General features: G+C 44.0%; 1 protein-coding gene across 2 annotated transcripts in view; it reads right to left on the bottom strand.

The window, feature by feature from the left end:
• Nucleotides 1-7,873: 7,873 nt before the first annotated feature.
• Nucleotides 7,874-27,492, bottom strand: part of TTC9 (tetratricopeptide repeat domain 9) — a 33,951-nt gene continuing 14,332 nt past the window's right edge. Inside the window, exons 2-4 of one of the 2 annotated variants that reach the window (XR_012002224.1) lie at nucleotides 14,554-14,736; nucleotides 11,999-12,157; nucleotides 7,874-9,114 (exon numbers count right to left, since the gene is read on the bottom strand). Coding sequence is in view for 1 of the 2 variants with exons in the window: in XM_026008357.2 (XP_025864142.2) it covers nucleotides 12,078-12,157; nucleotides 14,554-14,736 (263 nt within the window). In the remaining variant the exon portion in view is untranslated. Of the gene's footprint in view, nucleotides 12,158-14,553; nucleotides 14,737-27,492 lie in introns of both variants that reach the window. The other variant, XM_026008357.2, reaches the window with a different exon arrangement.

Below are 27,492 nucleotides of genomic sequence, written 5' to 3'. Positions count from 1 at the left end.
CTTGATGTTCTCTCAAAAAAAAAAAAAAAAAAGCCTTTCCTATCTTTGATTAACAAGCTTATTAATTCAAGCAAATACAGGAAATAAGCACATGGATCAGAAAGGACCAATTCTGTTTGGAGTCAGCAAAGACACCCTACTACATATTTATAGAATATTAACACAATTCAGTGATTCCCAAATATCAGTCTATGTACCAGTAAAGAATTTTAGCTTTTAAAGAAATGTAATTTCCTGAACCTCTCCATCTGTATTTTTTTTTAAAAAAATGCTGGCTGGGTGATTCTGAGACCCAGAGAGATTTTTGACCCACTTCCACCCATTTATAGATGAGGATGAGGTAGTGGAGGCCTGCCGCAGACTCAGGGTCTGGCAGCCAGTGAAGGCAGATCCAGGGAGGGTCAGGTCTCCTCTGTCACAGGTCTTTGTTTATCTGCATTTCCAATCCCACGTGTATGTGTCAAAGAAACAGGAGCCCTATTGTGCTGAATCCAAAGTAATCAAAAAGTAAACATGCAAGTAACATTTTGGTAAGGTGAACTTTATTGTGGCAGAGTTGTCCCCTGGCTGAAAGATGAGAAGAACCACCATGTTCCAGTGTCCTTCCCCTAGTCCCAGCCCCAGCCCTGGCCCTCAGCCCAGGCCCTCAGCCCACACGCAGCCCGGACCCAAAGCCTCACTTACTGCTTTGGAGCTGAGGGAATGAGAGGAGAGACGAAGAGCTCCCTGTGGTTTTAGCAATTTCAGCAGATTCTAAGTCTAAGAAAATAATTTTCCTTGTAAGCTGCCAGACTCCACTGAGAGCTTAACAAAACAAATAAAACAAAACATAAAACTAGACCTACCAATAACATTAGCCAGGACCCCTGAGGCGACCATGGAAAACATCCTGGCTCTCTAACCCCAGGTGACTGACCTGGCCCTGGGATCTCCTCCCTGTGAGCTCTTTATCTCCCTCGGCCTCTGTGCTCAGAGTTTTGCATGTGACCCGGATCAGACCTTCCCAGGCAGCTCTGCCCCTTCCCAGCACACATCCCGCTGGAATGTCTTGTTGCCACCTCCCTCTTTCAATGCATTCCAAGCAGAACCCAGTCCTCCCATCACCATGGATCATCTCCCCATGCCTCTTGTTGGCCAATGCTTCCACAATGCTTTCCATCTCCTAAGCTTGAAAACCAAAAGGAGGTTTCTAGTTGAGTGCTGCTACACTCTACATCGTTGTTCTTATTTTTATGTTGGATTAAGGACAGAAGGAATTGTTGTCAAACCCGTAGATGGCACAACGTTGGGGAAATTAGCAGATACGGGTAACAGAACCCAGATGAAAACATTCAGCACAAACTATAAAGGACAGACTGAAATCAATGTGATTAAATTTAATAGGAATAAAACTGTGCATTAAGATAAACATACAATGTTACAGTACTGTATTATTCCATTTATATGAATTTCAAGAACAAGTTTTGTTTTGCAAAACTTATCTATGGGGCTAAAATCAGAACAGTAGTTACTTCTAGGGTTTCAGGAAGGAGACTGATGGGAAAGGGGCATGAGAGAACTTTCTAGGATGAAGGCAATGTTCTGTATTATGGTTGTTGTATTAGTTGAAGGAACGTATTCATGTTTAAGATGTGTCAACTGACAATTGAGATCTGTGCATTTTATAAGTTACAGAATTATAACTCAATAATAAAAATTTTGAAATCAGTGGTATGAAAGGAAGATGAAGCCACACGTATACTACAAGCCAGCTGTGAAATAATCTGATAAAAATGCTAGGCACCTTGCAGTAGAGATGCACAGAGACAATGTGGGTCCCCTGTTTTCTTTGCTGGCAGGTATGGTTCTGTGTGTCACATTTTAGGAGGAAAAGGAATAGATGGAAAAACAAGGGCTAGCGCTAGAAAACCTGTGAGGGAAGAATTGTTGAAGGAACTGGAACATAGAGGCCAGAAAATAGAAGACTTCAAAGAGAATCCAGATAGAGGAATGTCATGTTGAAGAGAAGGCCTGGCTGGCTCCAAAGAGTGCTACATGCAGGTTGTAGATGGAATTTACTGGAAGACAGGTTCTAGTCCCATATAAGAAAGTAGATTCTAACAAGTATTACTACCTAAAAATAGAATGGGCTCTTTGATACAGAACTTCCTTTCCAGTCCTTAAGCAGAGAATCTACTGTTGGGGATACCATAGCTTCTGGTGTAGAGAGATATGGCTTCCTGTGCGTATGTTATATCTGTTAGTATCTGCTGTGTGCCAGGCACTCCGCTAAAACCTAGAAACAAAATTAAGAATAGTAATTTTCCTTCCCCACCAAGAGAATAATTTTCGTCTTATATTCCTGTTCTCCTCCTCCTCTTCACTATTATTATTATTATTCAATAATTAGTTAATACTAAACAATGCTTAATTTGTACCAGACATCATCCATAGCAGTTTATATACATGACCACTTTTAATCTTATGATAACCATATGAGAGTGGTACTATTATCCCCAGTTTCAGAAATGAGACACACATCTAATAGGTGTTAAAGTCTGAAGTTGAACCCATAGGACAGGACTTGACCCACAGGACAAAGGGTATATGACCACCATGGGGTCAGAAGTAGAGGCCCAGGGAGCAGATGACTGAACCCTCTGCTCCCCTGGCCCTCTCCCTCCTGTAATCCTGCAATCTTTGCTCCTCTGCCTTGGTTCAGTGACAGTAGCTGTGGAAGATCTAGGGGTGGGGACATAGAAACCCCATGAAGAAGCAGGGTTCAAAGAACTGGAAGGTTAATCTGGTGACTGATCAGATAGGATATTTCTTGAAACTCTACAACTTTGCTGTGCATTATAGTCACCACTAGCCACATGCAACTTTTGGATAATCAACAATGCAGCTAGTCTAAATGGAGAAGCACTGTTTGTGTAAATGACACATTGGATTATGAAAAGAGAATGTAAAATATATCATGAATAATTTCTGTGTCGATTATATAGAATCGACATAGATGGTAATGATTTATGTAATGGTAATGATATATTATTTTAATAGTTTTATTGATATAATTCACTCATTTAAATGGTAATTATATATTATTTTAATAGTTTTATTGATATGATTCACTCATTTAAAATGTACACATCAATGGCTTTTATATTCACAGTTGTGTATCCATTACCACAATTGATTTTAGAACATTTTCGTTACATTTCAACATGAAACCCTGTACCCTTTAGCCATCAGCCCTCATCTTCCCACCACTACCCCCAATTTCCTGGCTCTAGGCAACCCCTAATCTACCTTCTGTCTCTAGATTTGCCTATTCAGGAAATTTCATATAAATGGGATCCTACAATATGTGGATGTGACTAGCTTCTTTTCACTTAGCATAATGTTCACAAGGTTAATCCATGTCATGACATGCATCAGTACCTAATTTGGTTCTACGGATGTACCATATTTTATGTATACATTCATTAGTTGGTGAACATTTGGATTCTTTCCATTGTTTAGCTATTATGAATAATACTGTTATGAACATCATTGTGTAGTTTTTGTGTGGATATGTGTATTCAGTTCTCTTGAGTATATATCTGGGAGTGAAATTACCAGGTCATAGGATAACACTATATTCAACCATTCGAGGTACTGCCATCAGTCTATTACCAACAGCAGTGTATGAGGATTCCAATTTCCCTACATCCTCACCAGCACTTATCTGTCTTTTTTGATAATAGCCCTCCTAGTGGGCATGAAGTGGTATCTTGTGATTTTGATTTGCATTTCTCTAGTGGCTAATGATGTTGAGTATGTGTCAATGTGCTTAGTGGCCATTGGTATATTTCCTTTAGACAAATGTCTATTCAGATGTTTGCCCATTTTTAAATTGGGCTATTTGTCTTTTTATTATTGATTTGTAATAGTTCTTTATATAGTCTAGATACAAATATCAGATATATGATTGCAAAAGGTGGGAGATTCTCTCCCATGTTGTGGCTTGTCATTTTGCTTGATGGTGTCCTTTGAAGCTCAAAAGGAAAATTTTTAATAGATTAAAAAGTTCATTTTGTCTATTTTTTCTTTTAAAAATAAAAAAATTGTGCTTGTGCTTTTGGTTTCATATCCAAAGAAACATCACCTAACCCAAGATCACAAAGATTTACACCTATGTTCTCTTCTAAGAGTTTTAAAGTTTTAGTTCTTACATTTAGTCTTTAATCCATTTGAGTAAATTCTTTGTGTGTATAATGTAAGGTAATGATCCAAATTCATTCTTTGGCGTGTGGCTATCCCATTGTCTCAGCACCATTTGTTGAAAAGACTTTTTTCCTCCACTGAAATATCTTAGTATCCTTGTTGAAAATCAATCTGCCATAAATGTGAGAGCTTATTTCTTGACCATCATTTCTATCCCATTGATCTATTGTCTATATGCTAACACCACACTATCTTGATTACTATAGCTTTCTTGTAAGCTTTTGGGAATTGTGGGTCCTCCAACTTTGCTCTTCCTTTTTAAGATTGTTTTGGCTATTCTGGGTCCCTTGAATTTCTGTATGCAGTTTAGGATCAGTTTGTAAATTTCTGTGAAGAGGTCAGTTGGGATATTAATACAGATTGTGTTGATCTATAGATCAATTTGGGAGGTTAACATCTTAGCAATACCAAATCTTCCAGTTTGTGAATATGGGCTATCTTTCCACTCAGTTAAGTCTTTAATTTCTTTCATCAATGTTCTGTGGTCTTCAGAGTTTAAGCTCTGTACTTCTTTTGCTAAATTTATTCCTGAGTATTTTATTCTTTCTGATTTTCTTGACTTTATTTTTTTAGAATATATTATTAAAAGTAATTTTTCTGCCTACTTTTACTTTTTTAAATGTGGCTGCTAAAAAATTTAAAATTATGTAGGTGGCTCACATTTTATTTCAGATAGATAGTGCTGTTCTAGAATAAAGAGGCTGAGATCAGAGAAAACAAAGGAACACAAAACAATGGTATATATCCAAGGCATTCATGATGCTATGCCTCTGGAGCTACATTTGTGAAACTTTGTGTAGAATTTTTGCCTATTATGGAAATCACTAGTCTTAAAGAGCTTCTGACTGCAATCAGAGACAACATGTGTAGTCACTTGTCCTTGTTCCACACAGAGGGGATTTAATCGGGTATAACCTGCAAGGTCTTCTGTGACTTCTCAGCCCTTGGGCCTACATAAATGGTAAAAGTGACATTGCCTGAGCCCAGGCTTGAAAAACTAGGAAAGGGGTAAGAAAAGATAGGTAGGTCACGATGACTGTCTCAAATCCTTTTATGTTACATCCAAGAAAAGGAGTAGCAGAGCCTTGCCATTGACCTTGACATTCACTCATCTCTCACCTATTCTGCTCTACCAATTGGTACCCACTTGGGAAAGTCTTCACTGATCTTCCAGGGTTGATATAGATGCCTCTTCCTTCTATGCCCTTGGTGTTTTGTAGCATTTATTACACAGATTTGAAGTTTCCTGTTTATTTTTCTTCCTTCTCTACAGACTCTGAGCTTCTCAAGCAGAGAAAATACTTTGTTAACCTTTGAACCACCTATAATGTAGTGAGTGGAATGATGAATACCAAGTGAGGCAATGAATAAATGAATGTGAATGGGTGCTCTGTTCCTTCTTTCTCTAGAAGAGAATAATTTTACAGAATCTTTTTTTTTTTTTTAAAGATAGGTGTTGTTTAAGCATATTTTGGCTCCGGGGACAGAATATTACATTTGTTGTCAGTAAACTCACCTCGTTCCAGTTCTGGCTTTGTTACTGACGAGCTGTGCGACCTTGAATACTTACCTTCTTGGGACTTGATCCCTCAGCTGTAAGATGAAAGGTTAAACTAGTGAGCTTTAAGATTCTTCCCAGCCCTAATCTGCTGTGAGATGCTGAAAACAGGGCATACTGCTTTCAGCTGCAGGCTTGCTTCCAGACAAGCAATTCAATTGAACAGCTGAGATCCCCAACCTTTTGCAGGGGCCTCCTCCCCTTCCCCCTCCTCCATGTCTTCACAAATATTAATAGCCAAGGGCCTCACTGAGTGTGGTTTTTAATAGAATCCAATTTCGGTCCATTTAGAGTGGGACTTTTCATGCTGACTTGGTAATTTGAACTCTGTCATGCCTGATGGGCTGAATGCATTTTCCCTGGCTATGTGGCCCGCCCTGGGCTGGGTGGAGAGGGCAAGTAGGTATTAGGAACAAGATGCAGGGGCACCTTCATCAGAGCAGCTGCAGATCAGCTGTTTCAGCCTTACAGCCAGTTTTGTCTTTCCTGCCCTGAGGCATATAAGTAGGATCCCAGGGCATTGGGAGGAAACAGGCTAGGACTACTCTTTCCTGATGGTCACCTTCCTCCTGCAGCCCAGAAGCCACTGGCCTCTGCATGGAACCACAGGAAGAAAACTGGGTTAATCTTTGGATGTGACTAGAAGACGCTTGGTTCTGCATACCAGCAGATTTATTCCATCTGATTATTGTGGAGTCTCTGACATGTTAGGAGAGTGCATGTGAGAGAGCATGTGTCTTCCTCTGCCCCATCCTCCTAACCAAGTACTCATCCTGTTTGATGAGAGAGTCCTCTGAGGGCCTACAGGAAGTTCCTTCCTTCTAGAGTGCTGGGTGGGAGAATGGAGGATGAACGTAAAGATATTAGCCATAACATCACTGAGGAACCTGGGGCAGAGGAGGAGAAGGGAAAAGAATGTTTATCCCGTGCTTATTCTGTGCAGGGTACTGAGCTAGGAGGCAGTTATTTCTTAATCCTCCCAATGGCCTTTTAAAGAATATAAAATTATTCTCATATATGCGGGAGGAAAATGAGGATCAGAAAAGTCAAGCAATGGCCTCAAGGTCACACAGCTAGTGGATGTCAAAGCTGGTATTCAAACAAAGCTCCATCCATCCACTCCAGGAAATCAAGTGTTTAAAAATGGTGGAGCTGAGTGCTCTGATTTGTCAGCTGGTCTACCTCACAGCATTCATTCACTTCGCTGGTTGTCAGAAACACTTTAGGAAGTCAAAAAAGCTATAGTATGTATCTTGAGTATTATCCGTGGGTGTCTGATTCAATGGATCTAAGGCAGAGGCTGAGATTATGTATTTTTAAAAAGCCACTTCAAGTAATTCTAGTGTTCTGGAAAGCACAGCCCTGGAGCACGTGGCTTCTCTTAACCCAAGTCTCCCAGGGCTTCTTGGTTCTCAGAAGCACAGAGCCAGTCCAAGCCTGCATTTTCTCCAAGTAACATTTGCCACTGAATCCATTGTTCATTCTATTCCAAGTTCAGGGCTCAGCATTTATTGAGCACTTACTGTGTGTCATGCACTGTGCTCAGGATTCTGGCTGCAAAGAATGAATAAACCCCAGTGGTCTGCCTTGAGGAACATCTAGGTAGCAGGCAAGACAAACATAAACAGGAAGTTCCAATTCCTTGTAGCAAATGCTAGGTAGAGGCAGGTTCATGTTGCTTTGGGAGTACAGACCATGGGGTCAAGGAAAGCTTTCAAGCAGTGATGCCAACTGCTTGAAAACTTGGCCAACTAGGCAGAGGGAACAGCATGGAAAGGCCCAGAGACCCAGAGTCATGGGTTTGGGGAATCACAAGGAGCTGTGCAACAGTGGATTGCAGGGTACCTTTGGAAGAGGATCAGGAGGGGAGCCTGGAAGAGTCAGTGGGAGAAATTACATGGAGGACCTGTGTGTTATGCTGAGCTTAGGCCTTTATTCTAAACATGGTGAGGAGCCACTAAAGATGTTTAAGCTGTGGATGACATAATGAGATTGTGTTTTAGAAGGGGAACTCTGACGGAAACAAGAGGGTGAACCATAGACAGAAGGAGCTGGCAACAGAGATACAAATTAATTGCAGAATTAAGAATTTATGTGTGTCAAAAAGCACCATAAACAAAATTTGAAAGCAAAGCACTTGGAAAGCATTATTTGCAATGTTTCTTGACAAAAATAATATTCTTAATAAAATTACATATTGATAATAAAGGTAAACATACCAATATCAAATAAATAGAAAAATCACAAAGAAACAAGTACAAATGGTCAGTAGGCATTTGAAGATGTTATTCACTAATAGTCAAAGAAGTGTGAGTTCAAATAACATTGACATACTATTATTTTCATACCGGACTGGTAAAGATTTGGTAAGTGACAATACCCACTGTTAGTGAGGTTGCAGGGAACAGGGCACTCTCAAGCCTGAAAATAGGAGAGTGTAAAGTTTAGTACAAACTTTCTGAGGGCAGTTGGCAACATATATCAAAATTCTTAAAGATAGCCAAGCAATTTCCTTCTTGGATTTTATCCCAAGGAAATAGCCATAGGTGTGTGCAAAATTTAGCTATAAGAATGTCTGCTGCAACATTATTTACAATAGAGAATGGGAACAAATGAAATAATCACTAGAAGGAGACCAATTACAAAATGAGAGTCTATCCGCATAATGAGGATGCTGTTGAAAAAGTTTGAGAGACGCACAAAAAATGTTTCGTTCATGATATAGTAAGTGAAGTAGCAAAAGGTGCAAAAAGTGTGTCTGATATACTACCATTTGTGACAAAAGAATATATACACATATATTTGAAAATGCATAAATGTTTCTGGAAGGATGTACAGTACAAGTAATTGGAGGGAAACTAGATGCTGGCAGACAGGGTGGGAAGGAGATTTACTTCTTACTGTAGGGCTTTTTGTCCTTTTTGAATTTTGTATCTGTGTATGTACTACATATCTAAAATATAAATACACATTTTGAAAAGTAAATTACTAAAGAGTATATACAGTGTAATCCAGTTTTTGTAAAAACAAAACAAAACTGCATGGCATGTGTACATTTATACCAAAAAGAACTGAAAAATAAGTCCAAAAGAATAGCAATGTTTGTCTTGGGTGATAGGATGATGGGTTGGGGTTTGTCTTTTTCTTCCCCCCACTAAAATTTCTACAATACACATGTGAAGCTTTCATGACAATAGCAAGAAAAGTATAATTTTTTTTCCCCAGAGAGTCTATCACAAAAGTCCAAGCAGGAGATGACAAAGCAGGTCAATTCCAGGATTAGTGCTCCAGGTATAGTTCAGCAGTGACATCTGCAAACAAAGCGTGTAATTAAATCACAGTCCCTGTTTTGGAGAGGGATGGGAAACAGGAAGCTGAAGCTCTGCTGAGGTGAATAGACTTGATTTTGCTTAACAGCTTTCTGAAGTCTCTGATGGACAAACGCACAGCAAATTCAATCACTCCACCCCAAATATTGAACAATACCCCCCAGGCAACTTTTTACTTTGGGATCACTTAACTTTGGGTCACAGTGAATGGATTCTAGTAAGCATGTGTAAGTGAACCACCAGATGGGCAGATGGCCTGTACCCAGGGCTGTCCTCACCTGGTGCTGGTTTTCCACCTTTCTCTGTAGAGGGATGGTGACAAACTTATCCCCATCTGTCCAGCTCTGCCTCAATTTACTAGCTGAGGCAAGACCTCTCTCTTGCTCCATCTTGGGAATAGCCTGATCTTTCCTGATGGTATGAAGACCAAAGGAAACCAAACTACTCTGAACTGGTTCTGCAGTCCACCTCTGACCTCATCCTCATCCTTCAGATCCTGACAAGCAGTTTGCCAACTCACAAGCTTTCTGGGCTGGAGGCTTGGGAGTGGGGGGGAGGGGGAGTTTGCACATCTGCCTATGCTATGTATGCTGCAGGAGTGTTCTGAGTGGGGGACGTGTGGAACCATTCTGGAAGAAGAGAGCAGAGGGAAGGATATGGTAGGGGTGGGGAGAATGTGGCAGCTATAACAGCATTTTCCTTTTCCTCTTCCCCAGAAGTGAGCTATAGGCAAGCAACTGTGGGCCCCTGGATATTTCTAGCACCTTCTTGAAGCCCCGTTGGAAGCCTTTCAGGAGCTATGTGAATATAACCTGGACTGCTGGCTTCTGGGCCCCTCAGCAGTGATTGACTCCTGCAGAGGTAGAGCCTCTGATTACACAAAGAACCCATAATTAACTTTGTGTTTCTTTTCAATCTCTACCTATAATTGTGAACCTTGCCCAATGCTGGGTGGGGGTGGGGGGGACCTCTAGGTGGGTTTGGATAGGCGCTGACATCAGAAAGTAGAATGAATAATACACAGAAATAACTTCTAGGTCTCAGTTGTCTTTTTCCTGGCCTGTCACTGCCCTGACCACTAGCGAATCTGGTGTTAGGGACCTTTTTTAACCTTGGGCTAAATACAGAGGCAGCCTACGTATCATCATTCCTATAGTCAAGGCTCTTCAACTTAATATGCACTGTCCTGCTCTCCAGTGATTGTAACGGCTCAATATAATACTTTGTAGAGCAGCAGCTAACTTTAGCGTAGTTAGTAGCTAGAGCTCTGGAGTCAGACAGACCTGGTTCAAACCCTGGCTATGTCACTTAAGGCCATATAACCTTGGGAGAGTTAATGTTTCTGGTTTTCAGTTTCCTTATCCACCTGATGGGAATAGTATCTCACAGGGTAATAGCAGGAAAGAAATGAGATTATACATGTAAGGGTCTGAGGATAGTGCATTTAATAAATGCTAACTATTAACATTATTGCATCTGTATAGATTTTAATTTGTACAATATTGTCTCACTAATCACACAAAAAATACACGAAAGTGCTTTGAAAAATTTAAAGCATCATATAAATTAAAGGTGTCATTGGTGATAATCTCATATGAGTATTTCTCAACTGTTCCATCTCCTTAAAGACCGGGACTACATCCTATGTCCCACGGCGTATTGCACAAGGATAGGCAAACAATAAGCCCTCAGTAAATGTTTCGTATTTGACTGAAGCAACATGGCAGAGCGTAAAGAGCATAGATATCAGGAGACTAGGCTGGGATAAAATTAGTTTAAGGCAGGAGAGCCAGTCTGCAGTCATAACTTATTCATTCAACAAATATTTGTTGAACACATTCTATGTGCGAGATATTGAGTCCAGATAATTTCATCAAAGGGAGGCTGTAGCAGTTCCCACAAAGCCAAGTGCCTGGGCAGTCTCCACAACGCCACCCACTCTAATGCACAAAGGCGGCAGCCAACATTGTTTACCACTGGACAAATGGCCCCTTGCTTTGGGGGAAGCCCCGTCCTGCCTGGCTGTAAGTAGCTCTGACTCAGAGTTGGGGGAGGGAGTGACAGTGAGGGAGTGGGCTGCTTCCCACAGAAATGACAGGAATTGCTGCCTGTTAATTTATTTTTATTTACACTCACTCAGTCCACAGTTCAAAGCCCCAGGCTATACAATGCTCCTTCCCCTAGACGTCCTCTCCCCTCCCCTCTGTCACCTATGTACGCGCTCAGGCCTTGGCCCGCTTCACCCTGCCCCTCTGCTGTCACAGCTGCCTGCTGGGTGGGAGCATGGGAGGATGGTATGTGTGGTCACCAGAGGGCACTGGGAGTGGGCTTCAATGGCATGTGAATCCTGGCAGTCTCAGATCCCCGAGGGGGGGAGAAGCCAGCGGGGGCGAGACAACAAGTGGAGGGAGGGAGGCAGGGGGCGAGGTTACCGGGGCTGGGCGTGGGGAATCCAGTGTACAAATTCACAAACACCAATGCTTCTGGTGTTTGTCTCATCCCTGGATTTGTCACGGCTGCCTTGAGATGCTCTGGTGTGTCCGGAAGGTGTGGAGGGATCCGGCCGGTGGGCTGCAGCCTTTGGGGTGGTTGTACCTGTCGGGCTCTGCCTCTGTCGGAAGCACTGGCCAAAGTCAAAGCTGCAACAGCATGCTCAGCCCGAGCAAGAGTCCTCTCCAGCTGTCCCTGAAGGAGTTAGGTCCCCCTCTGCAGCTGCCTCCCTACCAGAGAGGGGGAGCCTCCATGGCAGGCCACCCGCCAGACCCCAAATCTGCACGTCTCCTTTTCACACAGGGAGCCGACAGATTGTTGAGGGCAGCAGGAGGAAGAAGGAGGAGCCGGAAGAAATGGGGAGAAGGGAACAAACCCCAGGAGAGGCCCTTCACCGGGGCCTGGAGGTCCCCGGCCTGGCGCCCGGCTGCAGCTCCAGCTCCAGGGAGGTGCTGTTACATGGCTTCCTTCTCTCTCTGGGAGCATCTGCTGAGCTTCATCTCCGTCAGCTGGATGTACCGAATCACGTTGGTGTCTGCGAGGAGAGAGACACACCTTAGGGAACACCCAGTGGGGGCAACTGTTGGGTCTACACAGAATCGGGTCAGAGGTATGTCTGCAGATGGTGGCCCGCTGAGGTCCAGGGCACGGGAGGGGGCCGCCAGGACCCCAGCCCTCTCCTCCACGGCCCCCTACCAGCTGCAGTGGCTGGGTCCCAGGGGGCAGACAGGAAGGAGAGGAGGGCGGGACTCCGGCTTCTGTCGCTGTAGCAGCCTATACCCCAGTGGTGCTCCATGTGCGCAGCCGGTGGGGACCCTGCTTGGGCGTTCGACCTCAGGCACGTCACCCACTTCTCCGAGCCTCCCGTCTCCTTGGCAGGAAACAACCTCCATTTCCGAACACCCACTTTGTGCTTGTTACCTTCATCACCTACTTAACCTCATCACAATCCTGCAAGTACGGAGCCTCATCCTGGCCGGGACAGAAGGGAGAACTAGGCCTTGGGGAGATTGAGATGCCAGGGAGACGCATGCTTAAGTGGTGCAGCTGACTCTGCAGCCTGCCTCTCCTGGGGAGCATAGCACCTTCTTCATAAAACTGCTGTGAGGATCAGACCAGAAAAGTCTAAAAGGGCTTCATGCCATGAGCAATAAATATTAATTGAATGTAAATTTTTTTTAGTTGAAGAGTTTAAAATGACTTTGCTTCCTTGTCTTAGTTTTGTCCTTATCAGTAAGGTCAGGCAACCACCTCACCAGAAACGGAGGTGTTTCCTCCAACTCTAGGCATTAAATTAGTGAGTAGGGCATGGCGTGGGTCACACACCCACCCACAGACACCCCCGAATATGAGGGTTACGGGGCTGCCTGGCACGTTATACTTTGGGAAGCAGAAATGAATGCTGGCTAATACTCAAAAATGCCAGGTGTAGCATCCAGAACAGTGCTGGCATATATAGGAGATGTTCAAGAAAATTCTGTTCAATGAGTCCAGTTCTCAGTCCTCAGGTTGCTTATAGTATAGAACATAGAACAAATCGATGACACATAAAAATAAAGATATGGGCATTCTTTAAGGATATAGAAATGAGTAGACATTCAGATATTTGCAAACTGATCCTGAAGTTCTTAAATTCTTCTTGGAAGGATAATTACATTTTTAAAAAAATCACCTCTGTGAACAACAATGGTAACACCAAGTCACACTCGTTTAAATATTACCTCCTCCGAGGGCAGCCCGAGTGGCTCAGCGGTTTAGTGCCACCTTCAGCCCAGGGCATGATCCTGGAGTCTCGGGATTGAGTCCCACATCGGGCTCCCTGCATGGAGCCTGCTTCTCCCTCTGCCTGTGTCTCTGCCTCTCTCTCTATGTGTGTCTCTCATGAATAAATAAAAATCTTTATAATTAATTAATTAATTAATTAATATTAAATAAATAAATAAATATTACCTCCTCCGAGAAGCTGTTCCTGACCACCTGGCCTAAAACAGCAGCCCCTTTACTCCTGATTCTTTTACTCGGCTTTATTTTCTTCCTAGCACTTACCACAGCTAACTGTAACATTATCTATCTGTTTGTTTACTGCCCATCTGCCTCCGATATAACATAAACTTCTTGAAGGTGGGAGTTTCCTTTAGTTCACTGCTATCTACCCAGCCCCTAGAATAGTTCCTGACCCATGATACCTGCTCATAAATGTCTGTGGAATGAATGAATGGCTGAGCTGGTGGATATGACTTTGAGTGAATGGTCCAGGTAATGCAGACTCTAAGAAACAGGACCTGACCAGAGAAGTCAGAGCATGCCTTCTAGGAGATGCTGAGCTTAGCACCAAGAGTAGCCATTCCTATTCTGTCCTGCCAACTGGAGTGTGAGATCCTTACAAGTTAGGGGCTTCATCTTCTCCTCTATGTCCTTGGCGCCCAGCACAAATCACGGCACCTAACTAAGAATTCAATATGTAGGGGATCCCTGGGTGGCGCAGCGGTTTGGCGCCTGCCTTTGGCCCAGGGCGCGATCCTGGAGACCCGGGATCGAATCCCACGTCGGGCTCCCGGTGCATGGAGCCTGCTTCTCCCTCTGCCTATGTCTCTGCCTCTCTCTCTCTCTCTCTCTCTCTCTCTCACTGTGTGCCTATCATAAATAAATAAAATTAAAAAAAAAAAAGAATTCAATATGTAGTTATTAAGTGGAGAGAGCTGGATTCTGGATTGGAAAAAAACACAAAGAATTCCACATTCTCTCTGAAAAGGGGTACGCAAGCCCCCCGGGACCCAGACCCCAGACAGATGCATGGACTGTTGACTCTCCTCATTTCAGGTCCTGGCCCACGCCTGGCCCTGCTGGCCATGACAGCATGCACCACAACGGGAAGGCCTTTGGAGCTGCCAGAGGAGACTGGTGGTACAAAAACAGCAGTTGCCACCTTACCTGTTGGCTGTCGAGTCCTCGCTTCTTTCAGGTAGTAGAGTGCTTTGTCATAGTCTCCCAGGTGGTAGAAGGCCACACCGGACCGGTAAAGGGCCTTAAAGTTCTCTCCTTCCTTCTTCAGGACTTTGAGGCAATACTCCTTGACTCGCTCGTAATTCACCAGCTCAGCCTGGAGCAGGCAGGCTATGGACGCAGGGAGAGAGAAGGGAAAATGCTATCAGCACGCCAGACTCTCATTGTCTTTCTGTGGGTCTTTCTCCCTGCCCAGAAAAGATTTAGTAGTGTTGGGGCTTTATGCTGGGTGTACATGCCATGGGATCTGTCATCAAATAAACCAGGGTCTGGGACCCACCTTCAAGCTGTGTGACCTTGAGTGAATTATTTAGCCTTGTATTATAGGTTGAATTGTGTCCTCTCCAAAAAGATGTGTTGGATCCTAACTCCCAATAAATCAGAATGTGACCTTATTTGGAAACGGGATCTTTATAAAAAGATAATCAAGTTAAAGTAAGGTTGTTGGAATGGGTCCGAATACAGTATGAGTGGCATCTTCACTATAGGGGCGCCTGGGTGGCTCAGTCGGTTAAGCATCTGCCTTTGGCTCAGGTCATGGTCTCAGGGTCCTGGGATGGGGCCTGCAACCTGGAATGGGGCCTGTGACCTGGGATGGGGCCTGTGTCATTGGGCTCTGCACTCAGCAGGAAGTCTGCTTCTCCCCACCACTCTCACGGTGAGTAGGTCATGAGGGCTGAACTGTCATGATTGGGATTAGCGCTCTCTTAAGAAAGATCTTAGTGAGCTCCCTTTCCCTTGCGCCATGAGAGGACACAGTACGAAGTCGACTGTCTATGAACCAGGAAGCAGATTCCCCCCAGACTCCGAATCTACTACCTTGATCTTGGACTTTCCAGCCTTCAGAACTGTGAGAAATAAATTGTTTCGTTTGAGCCTCCTAAGTCTCTGCTACTGTCATAGCAGCCCAAACAGACTAAGATAAGGGAGAAGTTTGGACAGAAGACGGAAGTACACAGGGGTGACATGATGGGAAGAAACACAGGAAAAAGATGGCCAGGTGAGGCTGGCAGGGGCCCGTGGTGGGGACCCTTCCTATTTTCTATCAGCCGTCTTGGAGTAAACCATCTCTTGTTGAAGCTTTCTCTCACCAGCAATCAGCTACAGGGCCAGGAAGCTCGCGAGACCCTGGAGAGTGATGCCCTCTTCCCTTGTGTGCCCAGTGGCCTCCCCTACTTCCCCCAGCTCCCCGCCCTGAGCTACGTACCCCTCCATGTGATCACACACATGGTTAGTAGGGATTGAGCAAAGATTGTGTTATACACATTGGAGGGATTACTAGAAAGGAGGAGGGGGAAAGGCAAGGAAAGGCACTTGTCTGCTTCTTTGAAGTGAATAAAAAGAGACATAGGTGGCAGGGGTGCCGGGGTGTCTCAGTTGGTTGAGGTTAAGTGTCTGTCTGCCTTAGGCTCAGGTCATGATTCTGGGGTCCTGGGATCGAACCCTGCGTCAGGCTCCCTGCTCAGTGGAGAGTGTGCTTCTCCCTCTGCTCCTTCACCTGCTCATGCTCACTCTCTCTCTCAAATAAATAAAATATTTTTTAAAAGAGAGAGAGAGAGAGAGAGAGACACGTAGGAGGCAAAAGTGCTCTTCCCGCCAAGACCAGACTGGGTGGTGGGAGAGAAGGCTGATGCCCGCTCCCTGTGCTCAGATTCCTCCCACGTCGAAGGAGCCGTTCTCTCTTTGGGATAGAGGCAAGTCACTGATTTAAATCTTCAGAGGTCTAACTTCAGCTGTTTTGATCCTTTAAATAACTCCCAGAGATAAGAATTGCTGATTAGGAGATCAGACCTTTCATTGGACATTTTGGGCAAGAAAAAAATACCCACCCACATCCTTTATGCCGACTGAGGGGGAGGTGAACCACACAGTCTGAAGTTGAAGGTGTGAGAACCAGGAAGTGCAAGAGAATCAGCCCAGATCTAGAAACTGACCCATCAGGTTTCACAGGCCCCAAGGGAGAAAACCAAATAAATAGACAGAAGTGATAGGCTGCTACCTTCCTTGGGCGTGGGCATCTGTGGTCACAGAAAACCCAGATGGGCTGGCAGCCGAGAGTCCATCCCTCTGAGCCGATGCCACCAGTTCCCTTTCTTTCCTCTCTTCTCCTCCCTCCACTGTGGGGACCCCTCCCACCCCCAAGCCCCTGGAGCCCGCCCTGGGGCTCCACACAGCTCTGCGGATGGGAAGGGGTTTCTGTCAAGGGGTTCTTGTGCAGGAATCTCACTGCTACCTGTGTGGGACTCAGCTCTAACACGTGATCCCAGAACTAAAGGATTTCCTGTCTGGGTTTCCATGTGCCGCATCTGGTGTCCTCTCTGCCCAGGCAGGGCAAACCTCTTCCTGTCCATCTTCAGACAGACACTTCTGTTTGCTGACCTGAGCAGTATAGGAAATGGGCCTTCGTTTCTTTTAAAAACAGCTTTCAATTGCCTAAAATGAGGGTGGGGTGGTGGGGGAAAGGAAGCAAAGAGGCCTGGAAATGGAAAAGATCTTCCTCTCCCAGGGGAAAAGAAAGGCTAGCCATCAAATTCTGGGAATCCTTCATTGAAAATGTTTTGAATTCCCCTGTAGATCCAGATCCCGTGGGAACTGTGATACCTGGAGGTGGACCAGGTTTCAGATCTCGTGGGAGGTGGGGCCAGGCAGGTTGCAGGATGTGGGGCCCCTGCTGACACCACAGGCAGAGCCCAGGAAGATGGACAAATCTAGAGTCAGCCTGGGTCCAAATGGGCTGCCGTCCTGAAAGCTGGGCCGGGGGTGGAATCCAGGCAAGACACCTGTGGTGCCAGCCAGGGCTCTTAAGAGGGTCTGAGATGGAGAGGGTAAGAAACAATCCTGAAAGCTACCCTCAGCCCTACCTATAGGTGATTTTTAGATGCCCCTATAGTTTGGGTGGGGAACTATTTGGAGTTCATGTAACAAGCCCAAGGGAGAGGTAAGATGGGATGTTTATAGGCACATCCTTAGAGTGGAGAAAGTTGAGGAGAGGTTGACTGGCAGTCTCCTGATGTTCCTTCTGCATCCCTATGTCCACTCCCCAGGGCCCATGGGCTGTGGTCACATAATCCCCTTGCCCTTGCTTCCCCTCACTGGTTAATCCCTTAGCCTATGTCAGAGGTGGTGCTCAGTACCTTACTTGTACTATGTCTTTGCATCTTCACGGCAACTATGAAACAGGTTCTATTTTGATGCTTCTTTTGTAGATGATGAAACCCATTCTAGAGAATTTAAGTAACCTGCTCAAAGTCACTCAAGTAGGGTGGAAGAATTATGATATCTATCCCTTTCTGCCAGGATCTCCAGACTATGCTCTTGACCATGGGTATCTGTGGATCTGCGCCTGATGCCTTCCAAAAGCCATGTAACCCCTGGTGAAAGCCACATCACCTGCATAAACTACCTTTCTCTGTGTTCCAGGGTCAACAAGGTGAAAAAGCAATAGCTAACTTCACTGGGACCCTGTACAGGGTGCTGGAGTCAGTGTTGAACCAAAGGCTCCGTTCTGTCCTGGAGCTAACAGGCTGGTGGGGAAGGTAGATGTTATATTAACTCGAATATTCCCATGTGCCAAGACTGAGAAGGAGAAGGGAAGAGAGGGAGTACACTGAGGGAGGGGCCCTCAACCAACATAAAGTATCATGGGAGGGCTTCATAGAAGAAGCAGTATTTAAGCAGGGCTCTGAAGACTGAATGTTTCTTAACCTTAGCACTCTAAACATTTTAGGCTGGGGAACTTTTTGTCATAGGGGGATGCCCCATGACATCCCTGGCTTCTATCTACTAGTTGCCATGAAGGAGATGGGAACTCCAGATGTGCGCATTGACACCAGGCTCAACAAAGCTGTCTGGGCCAAAGGAATAAGGAATGTTCCATACCGTATCTGTGTGCGGTTGTCCAGAAAACGTAACGAGGATGAAGATTCACCAAACAAGCTCTACACGCTGGTTACCTACGTACCTGTCACCACTTTCAAAAATCTACAGACTGTTAATGTGGATGAGAACTAATCGCTGATTGTCAAATAAAGGTATAAAACTGCAAAAAAAAAAAAAATAGATATTGCAAAATGTCCTGTGGGGGGACAGTGATCTAGTTGGAAAGGAGCAAAAGATTTCTAGGCAGAACCAACAGAGAAAGAGGTTGGAGCAGGGGGCAGGGGGTAGAATGACTTATTCAAGGAGTTTTGAGGAACCATGCCTGACTGGAGCAGAGAGACTGAAGGGAAGGGTAAAAGGGAGGGAAGTTGGAAAAACAAGAGGAGACCAGGACACCCAGACCCCTCTGGTCCATGGTGACGATCTAGGACTTTATTCTTAGTCACTCTGAGATGATGAAATGGTTTCTCTAGGTTGATTCAAGTGGAGGCAGAAAGACAGGAGAGAGGGATAGGTTTAAGAGGCATCTAGGAGACAGAACTGACTAGCATTAGGGAACCTCTGAAATATTTTCTCTCCACTGTTACATTCATGTGGTTAGAGCCCTTCATCCAAGAGGGCTTACTTAGACTGCCATTTTGGATTCACTGATGATTCAGAAATTTATTCCACGTTGTTGTAACCTAGTCTATATTTGAATTAAGGTTTATGTACGCAGTCTATGTGCTCTGCTATATAGAATGGATCAATATTTTATTTTATTTTTTTTTAATTTTTATTTATTTATGATAGTCACACACAGAGAGAGAGAGAGGCAGAGACACAGGCAGAGGGAGAAGCAGGCTCCATGCACTGGGAGCCCGATGTGGGATTCGATCCCGGGTCTCCAGGATCGCACCCTGGGCCAAAGGCAGGCGCTAAACCGCTGCGCCACCCAAGGATCCCCTAGAATGGATCAATATTTTAAAGAGTACTAGGCTGGGAATCAGATGAGCTAAATTCTAGCCCCACCTTTGCCACTAGCCAACAGTATGAAAATCACTTTCCCTTTCTGGGCCTCAGTTTCCTAGTTGTAAAAGGGGGGACCTTCACTTGGCTGAATAATCTCTACTCTCCATTTCAATCTAACAGCCTATAAATACAAATGCTGGCCACGTAATAGAAGGACGACATTGTTTCACTGGTTCCCTTTCAAAAGGAATTCTGTTCTCCCTACTACTTATGGTGAGGCATCTTCTGTTGGGGATGACACTCAGAACTTGTAGGGCAGTGATCAAAAGGGTTTCTGTAAGACAATTTTCCCTCTACATGGAGCCTGTTTTTGGTATTGGTTTTGGTTTTGGTTTCTCATAGAGATTCCCAAGGCCAGGCTCTGGGGCAAGATCTTCCCAGAAGGAAGTAAGCTCTGCCTCTGTCAGTGTCTCAGCAGAGGAGGCTATGAATTTGGGAAGGCAGGTCTCATGCTGGATGGAGAGGGAGCCTGTTCTCACCTATGGCCTCAACTTTGGGTATATATATTTGGATTCAAAGATGTAGTCATTCGGTGGCAGAAGGGGTACAAAATGGGGAGACATGTCCACAGCGGACATGTGAAGATGGGCCTGGGCTCCCAGACAACCATATTTGGAAGCCCTTTTGAGAGAAATGTTATTAACCTTCTGGTCTCTGGGTCTTTCAATGTTTTTAAATAAATGCTACAGCTTGGAACCAGCCAAGCTATGAAGAATTTAGAGAAGCTTACAGTCATGGGTGAGAAAAGGTCCTAGAAGAGAAAAGCCTTCCCCAAGCTTGCAATGGGAACAGACGTGGTGGACGGTGAAGTTAAATTTGGGGGCAAGAATTGGGCTGTAAATGTCTAACGATCCTTTGTACATGGAGAATCTTCTACTGTGAATCTTGGGTGGTTAGGGTATGGTTTTATGAAACCAGCTGGCGGTCTTCCTTAGCTCCACAAAGGGAATCCATGGCAGGAAAGGCTAGAGAATCAGCAACTGAGAACCCTGCTGCAGAGTCATGTACTCAGGACAGTGGAAATCATATGTTTGACGTTCCCCAAAGTAGCCACACTGAGACCTCAGGCTAAAACATGTCAGGTTCTACTGGCTCTGGCACCTGCTTTGTTTTTGTTTTTCCTGGTACACACAAGGCATAGTGACTGCCTGGGCAAAATGCCACTCACTGGCATGAGATGAAGGGAAGCTGGATGAGAGGAGGAAGAACAAGTTCATGCAGCCATTGGTTTTCTTCTTACAACTGATTCGCTATAGTTGCCCCGCTGCCCAGAAGGGAAAAATGAGCTGGATGGGTGGGAAGGAAAGACAAGACTGGGGCCAGGAGAAGGAGGTTGCCTCATTTTGCAGGTTGAATTGTGTCCTCCCCAAAAGAGATGTTGAAGTCCTCATTCTCAGTATCTTAGAATATGATCCTATTTGGAGTAAAGGTCTTTACAGAGATAACGAAGTCAACATGAGGTCACTAGAATGGGCCTTAATTCAATACAGTTGGCTTCTTTATACAAAGGAGAAATTTGGACAGAGACAGACACACATATAGGAAAGACGATGTGAAAAGACATAGGTAAAAGGTGGCCATCTATAAGCCAAGGAACACTAGGCTACCAGAAGCTAGGAGAAAGGCATGGAACAGACTCCCTCACAGCTCTCAGAAAGAACCAACCTACATACCTTGACCTTGAACTCCTAGCCTCCAAAACTGTTAACAACAGCCTTCTGTTATTTTAAGCCAGTTTGTGGTGCTTTTTTATGGCAACCTTAGGAAACTAATACAATGTGCTGGTTATTCCTTCGAGAGGTGGGCTCAGGAAGTGGCTATCACATTACTTGGGGGAAAATTTCTCAAAAGTGGGCAAAATCGTTGGTTTTCAGTTTTATTTTAAGGAGCAATGGCATAGTAGTAAAGTGGATGGAATTTGAATCTGGATGTAGGTAACACTCAGAGTATTTAACAACTGGAACAGGTCATAGCCAAACCAAAGAGGCATATAATATTGTGCCAGTTCTGGGGTGTCCTGGCTGAACATCAATTGTGGATCTGGAGATACAGTCCTGGGCTGTGGTCCAAGCTCTGCCACCTACTAGCCCAGGCCGTTGGGCATGTTACTTAATCTCCCTTGGCCTCATTCTTCTCATGTATTAAATAGAGATAATAATACCTATTTTCTGGGAACTCTTGTGAGGATAAAATGAGATAATTCATGTATGTTATATGCTTCACACAGTGCTGGGCACAGAAACGGATTCTGATAAATGCTAGCTCTTTAGGAAACCATTTGTCAAACATGGTTTCCCCAGCAACAATGTACATTCGCAGGATAGAATCTCCATTTTGAGTCCTACATGCAGTGTGTGATACATACACAGAGCTAAAGCATGATTTAAAAGCAAATTTTCAAGAATAGGTCAGAGACATTGTGGTGGGTGATTTAGAGGGTCTTCCTATGGCAGAGCAATGGGAATTTGGCCTGTGCGGTGAAATGACAGAAATTATACTTGTGAGGCTCCAAATCCAGGACTGCAATGACCCACCCATGAAAGTGCTGGTTTTCCCCTCTACACACATAAATGCTTGCATTCAGGGTTCTGAAAATATCTCTTCTTTTGATTTCTCATTTTTGTTTCATGATGGGGGGTGTACATAAACTCACATTTGCTCCAAGTGTTACCCAAACCTAGGTTTGATGCTTGGCATTACCTATCAGTTTTCTTTTCAAAGGTGTATTTTCTCCATTGGGAGCATGTGGGTACATGCAGAGAATATGACAAAAGTAGCTTTGCAGCCAGAAAAGTGGACTTAAAGGAAGGCATGAAGTGGGGCTCGGGTCTATTCTCACACATGAAACAGCCCTGAGTTAACAGGTGGTTCTACCCTCAGCTCTCTACACCCCTCAACAGCAAAGAGTAGTGCTGCTGCCCACACCTGCACCTGCTCCCTCACTGCAAACAGATGAATGGGCTCCATGGTCAGTAACTGGCTGACAGCTTTATGGATGGGGAGGAGATGGACCCAAAGTAGCTGAGCTCCTCTGGGGTCCTAATAATTCAGGAGAGGTAGGAGCTCTAAACACCAGCAATGGCAGGACAATTAATAGGCCTAGATCTTGACTCTATAGGGCATTAGAGAGTCTGGGAGGGAAGAGGAAAGTATTTTTAGCAGAGAAATTGCTGGCCAGTTTCAGAGCCTCTGAGCTAGCTGATTCAAGACAATGTCCCTGGCACTGGCATTCATGCGAGTGTCCTTGGGTTAAGATACCTCACCTCTCAGGACTGAACTTGCAAGTGCATAAACATAAAGATCATTATGGTTGCTATCCACCTTTTCCTTGAAGGCTTGCTAGCAGGATGAAAAAAGTCTGACATCTGATGAGAACCCTCGAGACAAATGTTTCACATTAAATCGTCTGTGGAAACTTGTTTAACACGGAGATCCTGGACCATATGCCCAGTCATGCAGGTTTCCAAAGGAATAGGGTGGAGCTCACTAATACACATTTTTCATTAAGTCCTCAGTGGGCACCTGCAGGGGCCCTTTACCTCCTGAGCTGGTAGTTTCCATTCTAGCATTTTGGATATTAGTTTCTTAAGGACCATGTAGTTGGTTAAACCTTGAGAACCCAGCACAGCCGTGAGGAGTTCGAGGATTACCCACGGGGCCAGACAGGTCCCCGATGGCCAAGTCCTAGAGCTGGAAAAAATCTGCACATGTGGGAAAACAATTGTTCTCAGACAGATGATCAGCTGGTGACATTTTGGTTTTTTCTCTTCCTAGTGATTAGAGATTTCTGACTGGAGGACAGAAGCCCAGGCCAAGGAAATGGGGAAACACAGCAGAAGGCTAAGATGCTCCATGATGAGCTCAAGAGAATCTAGCCTTGTACCAGTGGGCAGTGTTCCTCAATCCTTCTAGAAAGATAATAAGAGTAAGAGCAGAAAACTTTTATTAAGCATGAATGGGCCAGGCACCATTCTAAGCATTAACTCATTTCTTCTTGATAACAATCTAAGAGGTAGGTTCTAGTATCTTGTCCATTTTCTAGATTGGGAACCTGAAGCCCAAGGAAGTTCAGTCACTTGCTCAAGGTCACAAAGTGACTAAGTGTCAGGGCCAAGGTTTGAACCTAAGCCATCTGGCACCTGAGACTGTGCTCCTGAGCATTACACACACTGCCCTCCTAGTATGCTCAGCTGCCTGTAATGAATTTTAACTCATCTCCTTCATTGGACAGATTTACGGCATGAGTTTTGCTTCTCATGAGACATAACTGTGAGGCCTTGACAGCGCCAAACTGTGCTCACTTGATATGTCTACTTCTCATCTGGAATCTTCCTATATAACTCTCTAGATCTAGAACCCTCTACACTACTTGTTTCTCTGTATCAAAAGGGAAAACAAACAAACAAAACCAAGTGCAGAGTTTCCACCAAGGCTTTTTTTTTTTTTTTTTTTTTTTTTTTAAGTTCTAAAACCACCAGCATCTCCAATTCCATCGAGAGTCTACTGTTATCCTAATACGGTTGACATGACAGGTCTCTGGTTTCTTCCTGAAACAACCCCTACCTTAGCTGGTGTTTGTAAAACTAATCCCCACAGTATTATCTTTTAATTGAAATTTTTTGTGGAGAGAACTGTAGATTCACATACAGTTGAAAAAAATAATACAAAGAGCTCCCCTGTACACTTTACCCAGTCTTTCCCAAATGGTAACATCTTATAAAACTATAGTGTAATATATTAACATAACATTGACACTGATACAATCCACAGGTTGATTTTTACAGCTTTATTTGTATGATTTTTACAGCTTTCCTTGTATTCGTGTGTGTGTGTTTAGTTATATACCATTTTATCATAAATGTAGATTCCTCTATATACCTCCAAAGTTATGAAGCAGTTCCATTACCTCAAGCATCTCTCCTACTGCCCTTTTAGAACCACATCCATGTCCCTTCTGTATCCCCAACTCCTCTTTAACCCCTGACAACCACTAGTCTATTCTCCATCTCGAAAATTTTGTCATTTCAAAGTATTACATAAAGGGAATCATACAGTGTGAAGCCTTTGAGAACCAGCTTTTTTTTTTTTTTCACTCTGCATAATCCCCTTGAGATACATCCAAGTTGTTGCAAGGATCAATAGTTCATTCCTTTTACTGCTGAGTAGTATTCCACACTGTGGGTGTAACCATCGTCTGACCATTCACCTGATGAAGGACATCTGGACTGTTCCTGGTTTTTTTTTTGGCTAATGTGAATAATGCTGCTATGACAGCTTTCATTTCCCTGGGACAAATGCCCAAGAGTGCAGTTCCTGGGTCATGAGGGAAAGCATTCAATCTGTCATCATTTAGTATGGTGTTAGCTTTAGTTGTTTTGTAGATGCTCTTTATCAAGATCAGGTAATTTCCTTCTATTTCTAACTTGCTGGGAAATTACTGTTTTCCTAGTACCTGATGATAGTGGTTTCATGGTGGGTAGTCTTTTTCCAATGAGGTCAGATCTACAGGTACAATCATCAAATTAAGCCTTTAGTTTTCCAAAGAATATAATTATTTTTCATAGTCACAAACTCAGATCATGCCTATCATTGCAGTTATTCATGAAATTTGTCTTCTTTGCCCTTCCAGACAAGCATCTGTAGGGCATCTTTTTGGGGTTTTTTTGTTTGTTTGTTTTTTTAAGTAGACTCCATCATGGAGCCTAATATGGGGCTCGAACCCATGATCTTGAGATCAAGACTTGAGCCAAGATCAAGAGTCAGACATTTCACCAACTGAGCCACCCAGGCACTCCTCGTAGGGCATCTTTAAATCACCACATCTAGCCTTGGTACATCTAGCCTTGTACCAGTGGGCACACTGGTGTAAATAGCAACACCTAACATTTGTATATTGTTTTCCAACTCACTTGACCTTCATGATGACTATGGGAAATAGATATTATTAGCTCTGCTTCTAGAAGCTGAGGCTTAAGGAAGTTTAGTGACCTGCTAAGACCATCTAACTTGTAACGAAAGAGCCAGTGTTATCTAAACCCAAGTCCCATGTTGGTTCCACTCCAGCTGAGCTGGTGATAAAGAATGGAAACCTGGACTCCATGATTTCTAAGGGTCTTTTCTGAGTCCAGTGCCCTGAGAAGCTCTAAGAGCAGGAAGACGGCAGTATCCATTCATACCAGACTTGCCCAGCCTGGTGCCCAGGCAAGAGTTCTCCCCCTACTGATCCCTCAGCTCCCCCTTCCAGGAGTCATGTGGCTCTGTCTAGTGGGCTAAACCTCCTCCGATTCCATTCACATTCACTTCTGACCTTCTGTTTTTCCAGTCCATCACATGCTTATTTGATTCAAACAAACACTGCCAATGATTTCTTTTGTTTTCCTTGTTTTAGCAACACTGTTTTTGGAGATGTCTACTTTGCCCACCCTTTGAGTTCATCACATGGATGTCGCCAGCGTTCAAGAACCAGGGATGCTGCATCCCTCTGACCATCACCACACAATGTTGGGCAGAGGCTCTTAGTAAACTTATTTGATAAAGAGTCATTCATCATGGCCTATGCCTGGGGCTTCATAAGGAAAACAGAGAACGTTGAAAAGATACTGATATTTTTAAGGAACTAATATTCTTCCTTTTCACCCTCTTTTGGCCAGCACTGAGGTGGCAAAGTGGCAGGTGAGAGAGTTAAAGTGAAAAACCCACTGAAGATCCTATATGTTGAAGGCTCATGTTGACAGTCCTTTTGGAGATATCAGAGTCTGCTCAACAGAGTTGTAAAGCCAGAGCCTGAGGTCTCCTCCTGTTGTTGGTGCCCATCAGATGCCACTGTTCATGAAAGAAACACCTGGGTGCTATGGCAGTGTGCTTACAATTCTTCCCCCCTGGCCCCAAGCTCTCACTCTTGACCTCATTGTGATACACATAGAGACAAGGAAGTAGAAGGAAGAAGGTAGGACAGGATTACTGCATATTGGAGTCTTCATTAATGCCCCTTTGTTGGGTTAGAATTGGAATGGGAGATGGCCAGCTGGGCCATTTGTAATGTGATGATGAATAAATACGCAGCAACAGAAGAAACCCATTGCCCAAAATTATCTTTATGTGGCTGGCTCTGGCCAAGATACATGTTATGCTTACTGGCAGGAATTCTCAGACAGGATGAGGGGAAATCTCAGAAGCCAAAATCCCATCCTGTTCTCCTCTGGACTTTACAGGACTCTTTTCCTGGTCTAATCACCTCTCCAGACACCCCTTTGTGACCCAGCAATATCTCTCCTATTCCTATTGCTTTTCCCAACATCCTCCCGTGACACCAGTGTAAACATCACATCACTAGATACTTTGGGGGTAAGTTAGTTAACAGGCACATATGTAATAGAAAGAGCACCTCTGTGGCCTCTCTGTGGCAGCACCACATGTAACAGCAAAGTGTGGGAAATAACCAAAATATCCACCAGTAGGAGATTGGTTAATCTCCTTGGCCAATGGACCATGACACAGACATTAAAATCATACTGAAGAAAAATACTTTATGACACCAAAAAAATGTTTTTAGTGGAAAATATTGGTGGAAAAATAAAGATTGTAAACATTTGTGAAGCACAAATAAATTTTGTGAAAAATAAATGTGTGTTTATATCAGGGTGAGGAATTTTAATAGCAGGCATCAGAGTTCCTCTTAGGGAATAAATTATTATTTTTTTAAGAATATCCTCATCAACTGCTGTAGTGGGTAAGGTGAAACTTCGAGATCAGTGAGAAGCAAATAAGGTAGCAAAAGATGCAAAAACTGCTCTGCTTTTGAAATGACTTGCATTTGAGAGTGGAAGATCCTAAGAAACAGAGAAGAGCTAGAGAGGGGGTAAAGAAAAGAGCCTGAGAAGCATGGTAGGTTGTTGCAACCTGCCAAAAATGTTCAGCAGTCACTAAGAAACTCCTGGTAGTCCAACAGCCAGGTGAGTTTTAAGAAAACGAATTCTG

Source organism: Vulpes vulpes, chromosome 6, assembly GCF_048418805.1.
Source record: "Vulpes vulpes isolate BD-2025 chromosome 6, VulVul3, whole genome shotgun sequence".
NCBI lineage: Eukaryota > Metazoa > Chordata > Mammalia > Carnivora > Canidae > Vulpes > Vulpes vulpes.
The sequence above is the reverse complement of the archived record's forward strand: the minus strand, read 5'-3'. Positions and strand labels throughout refer to the sequence as shown.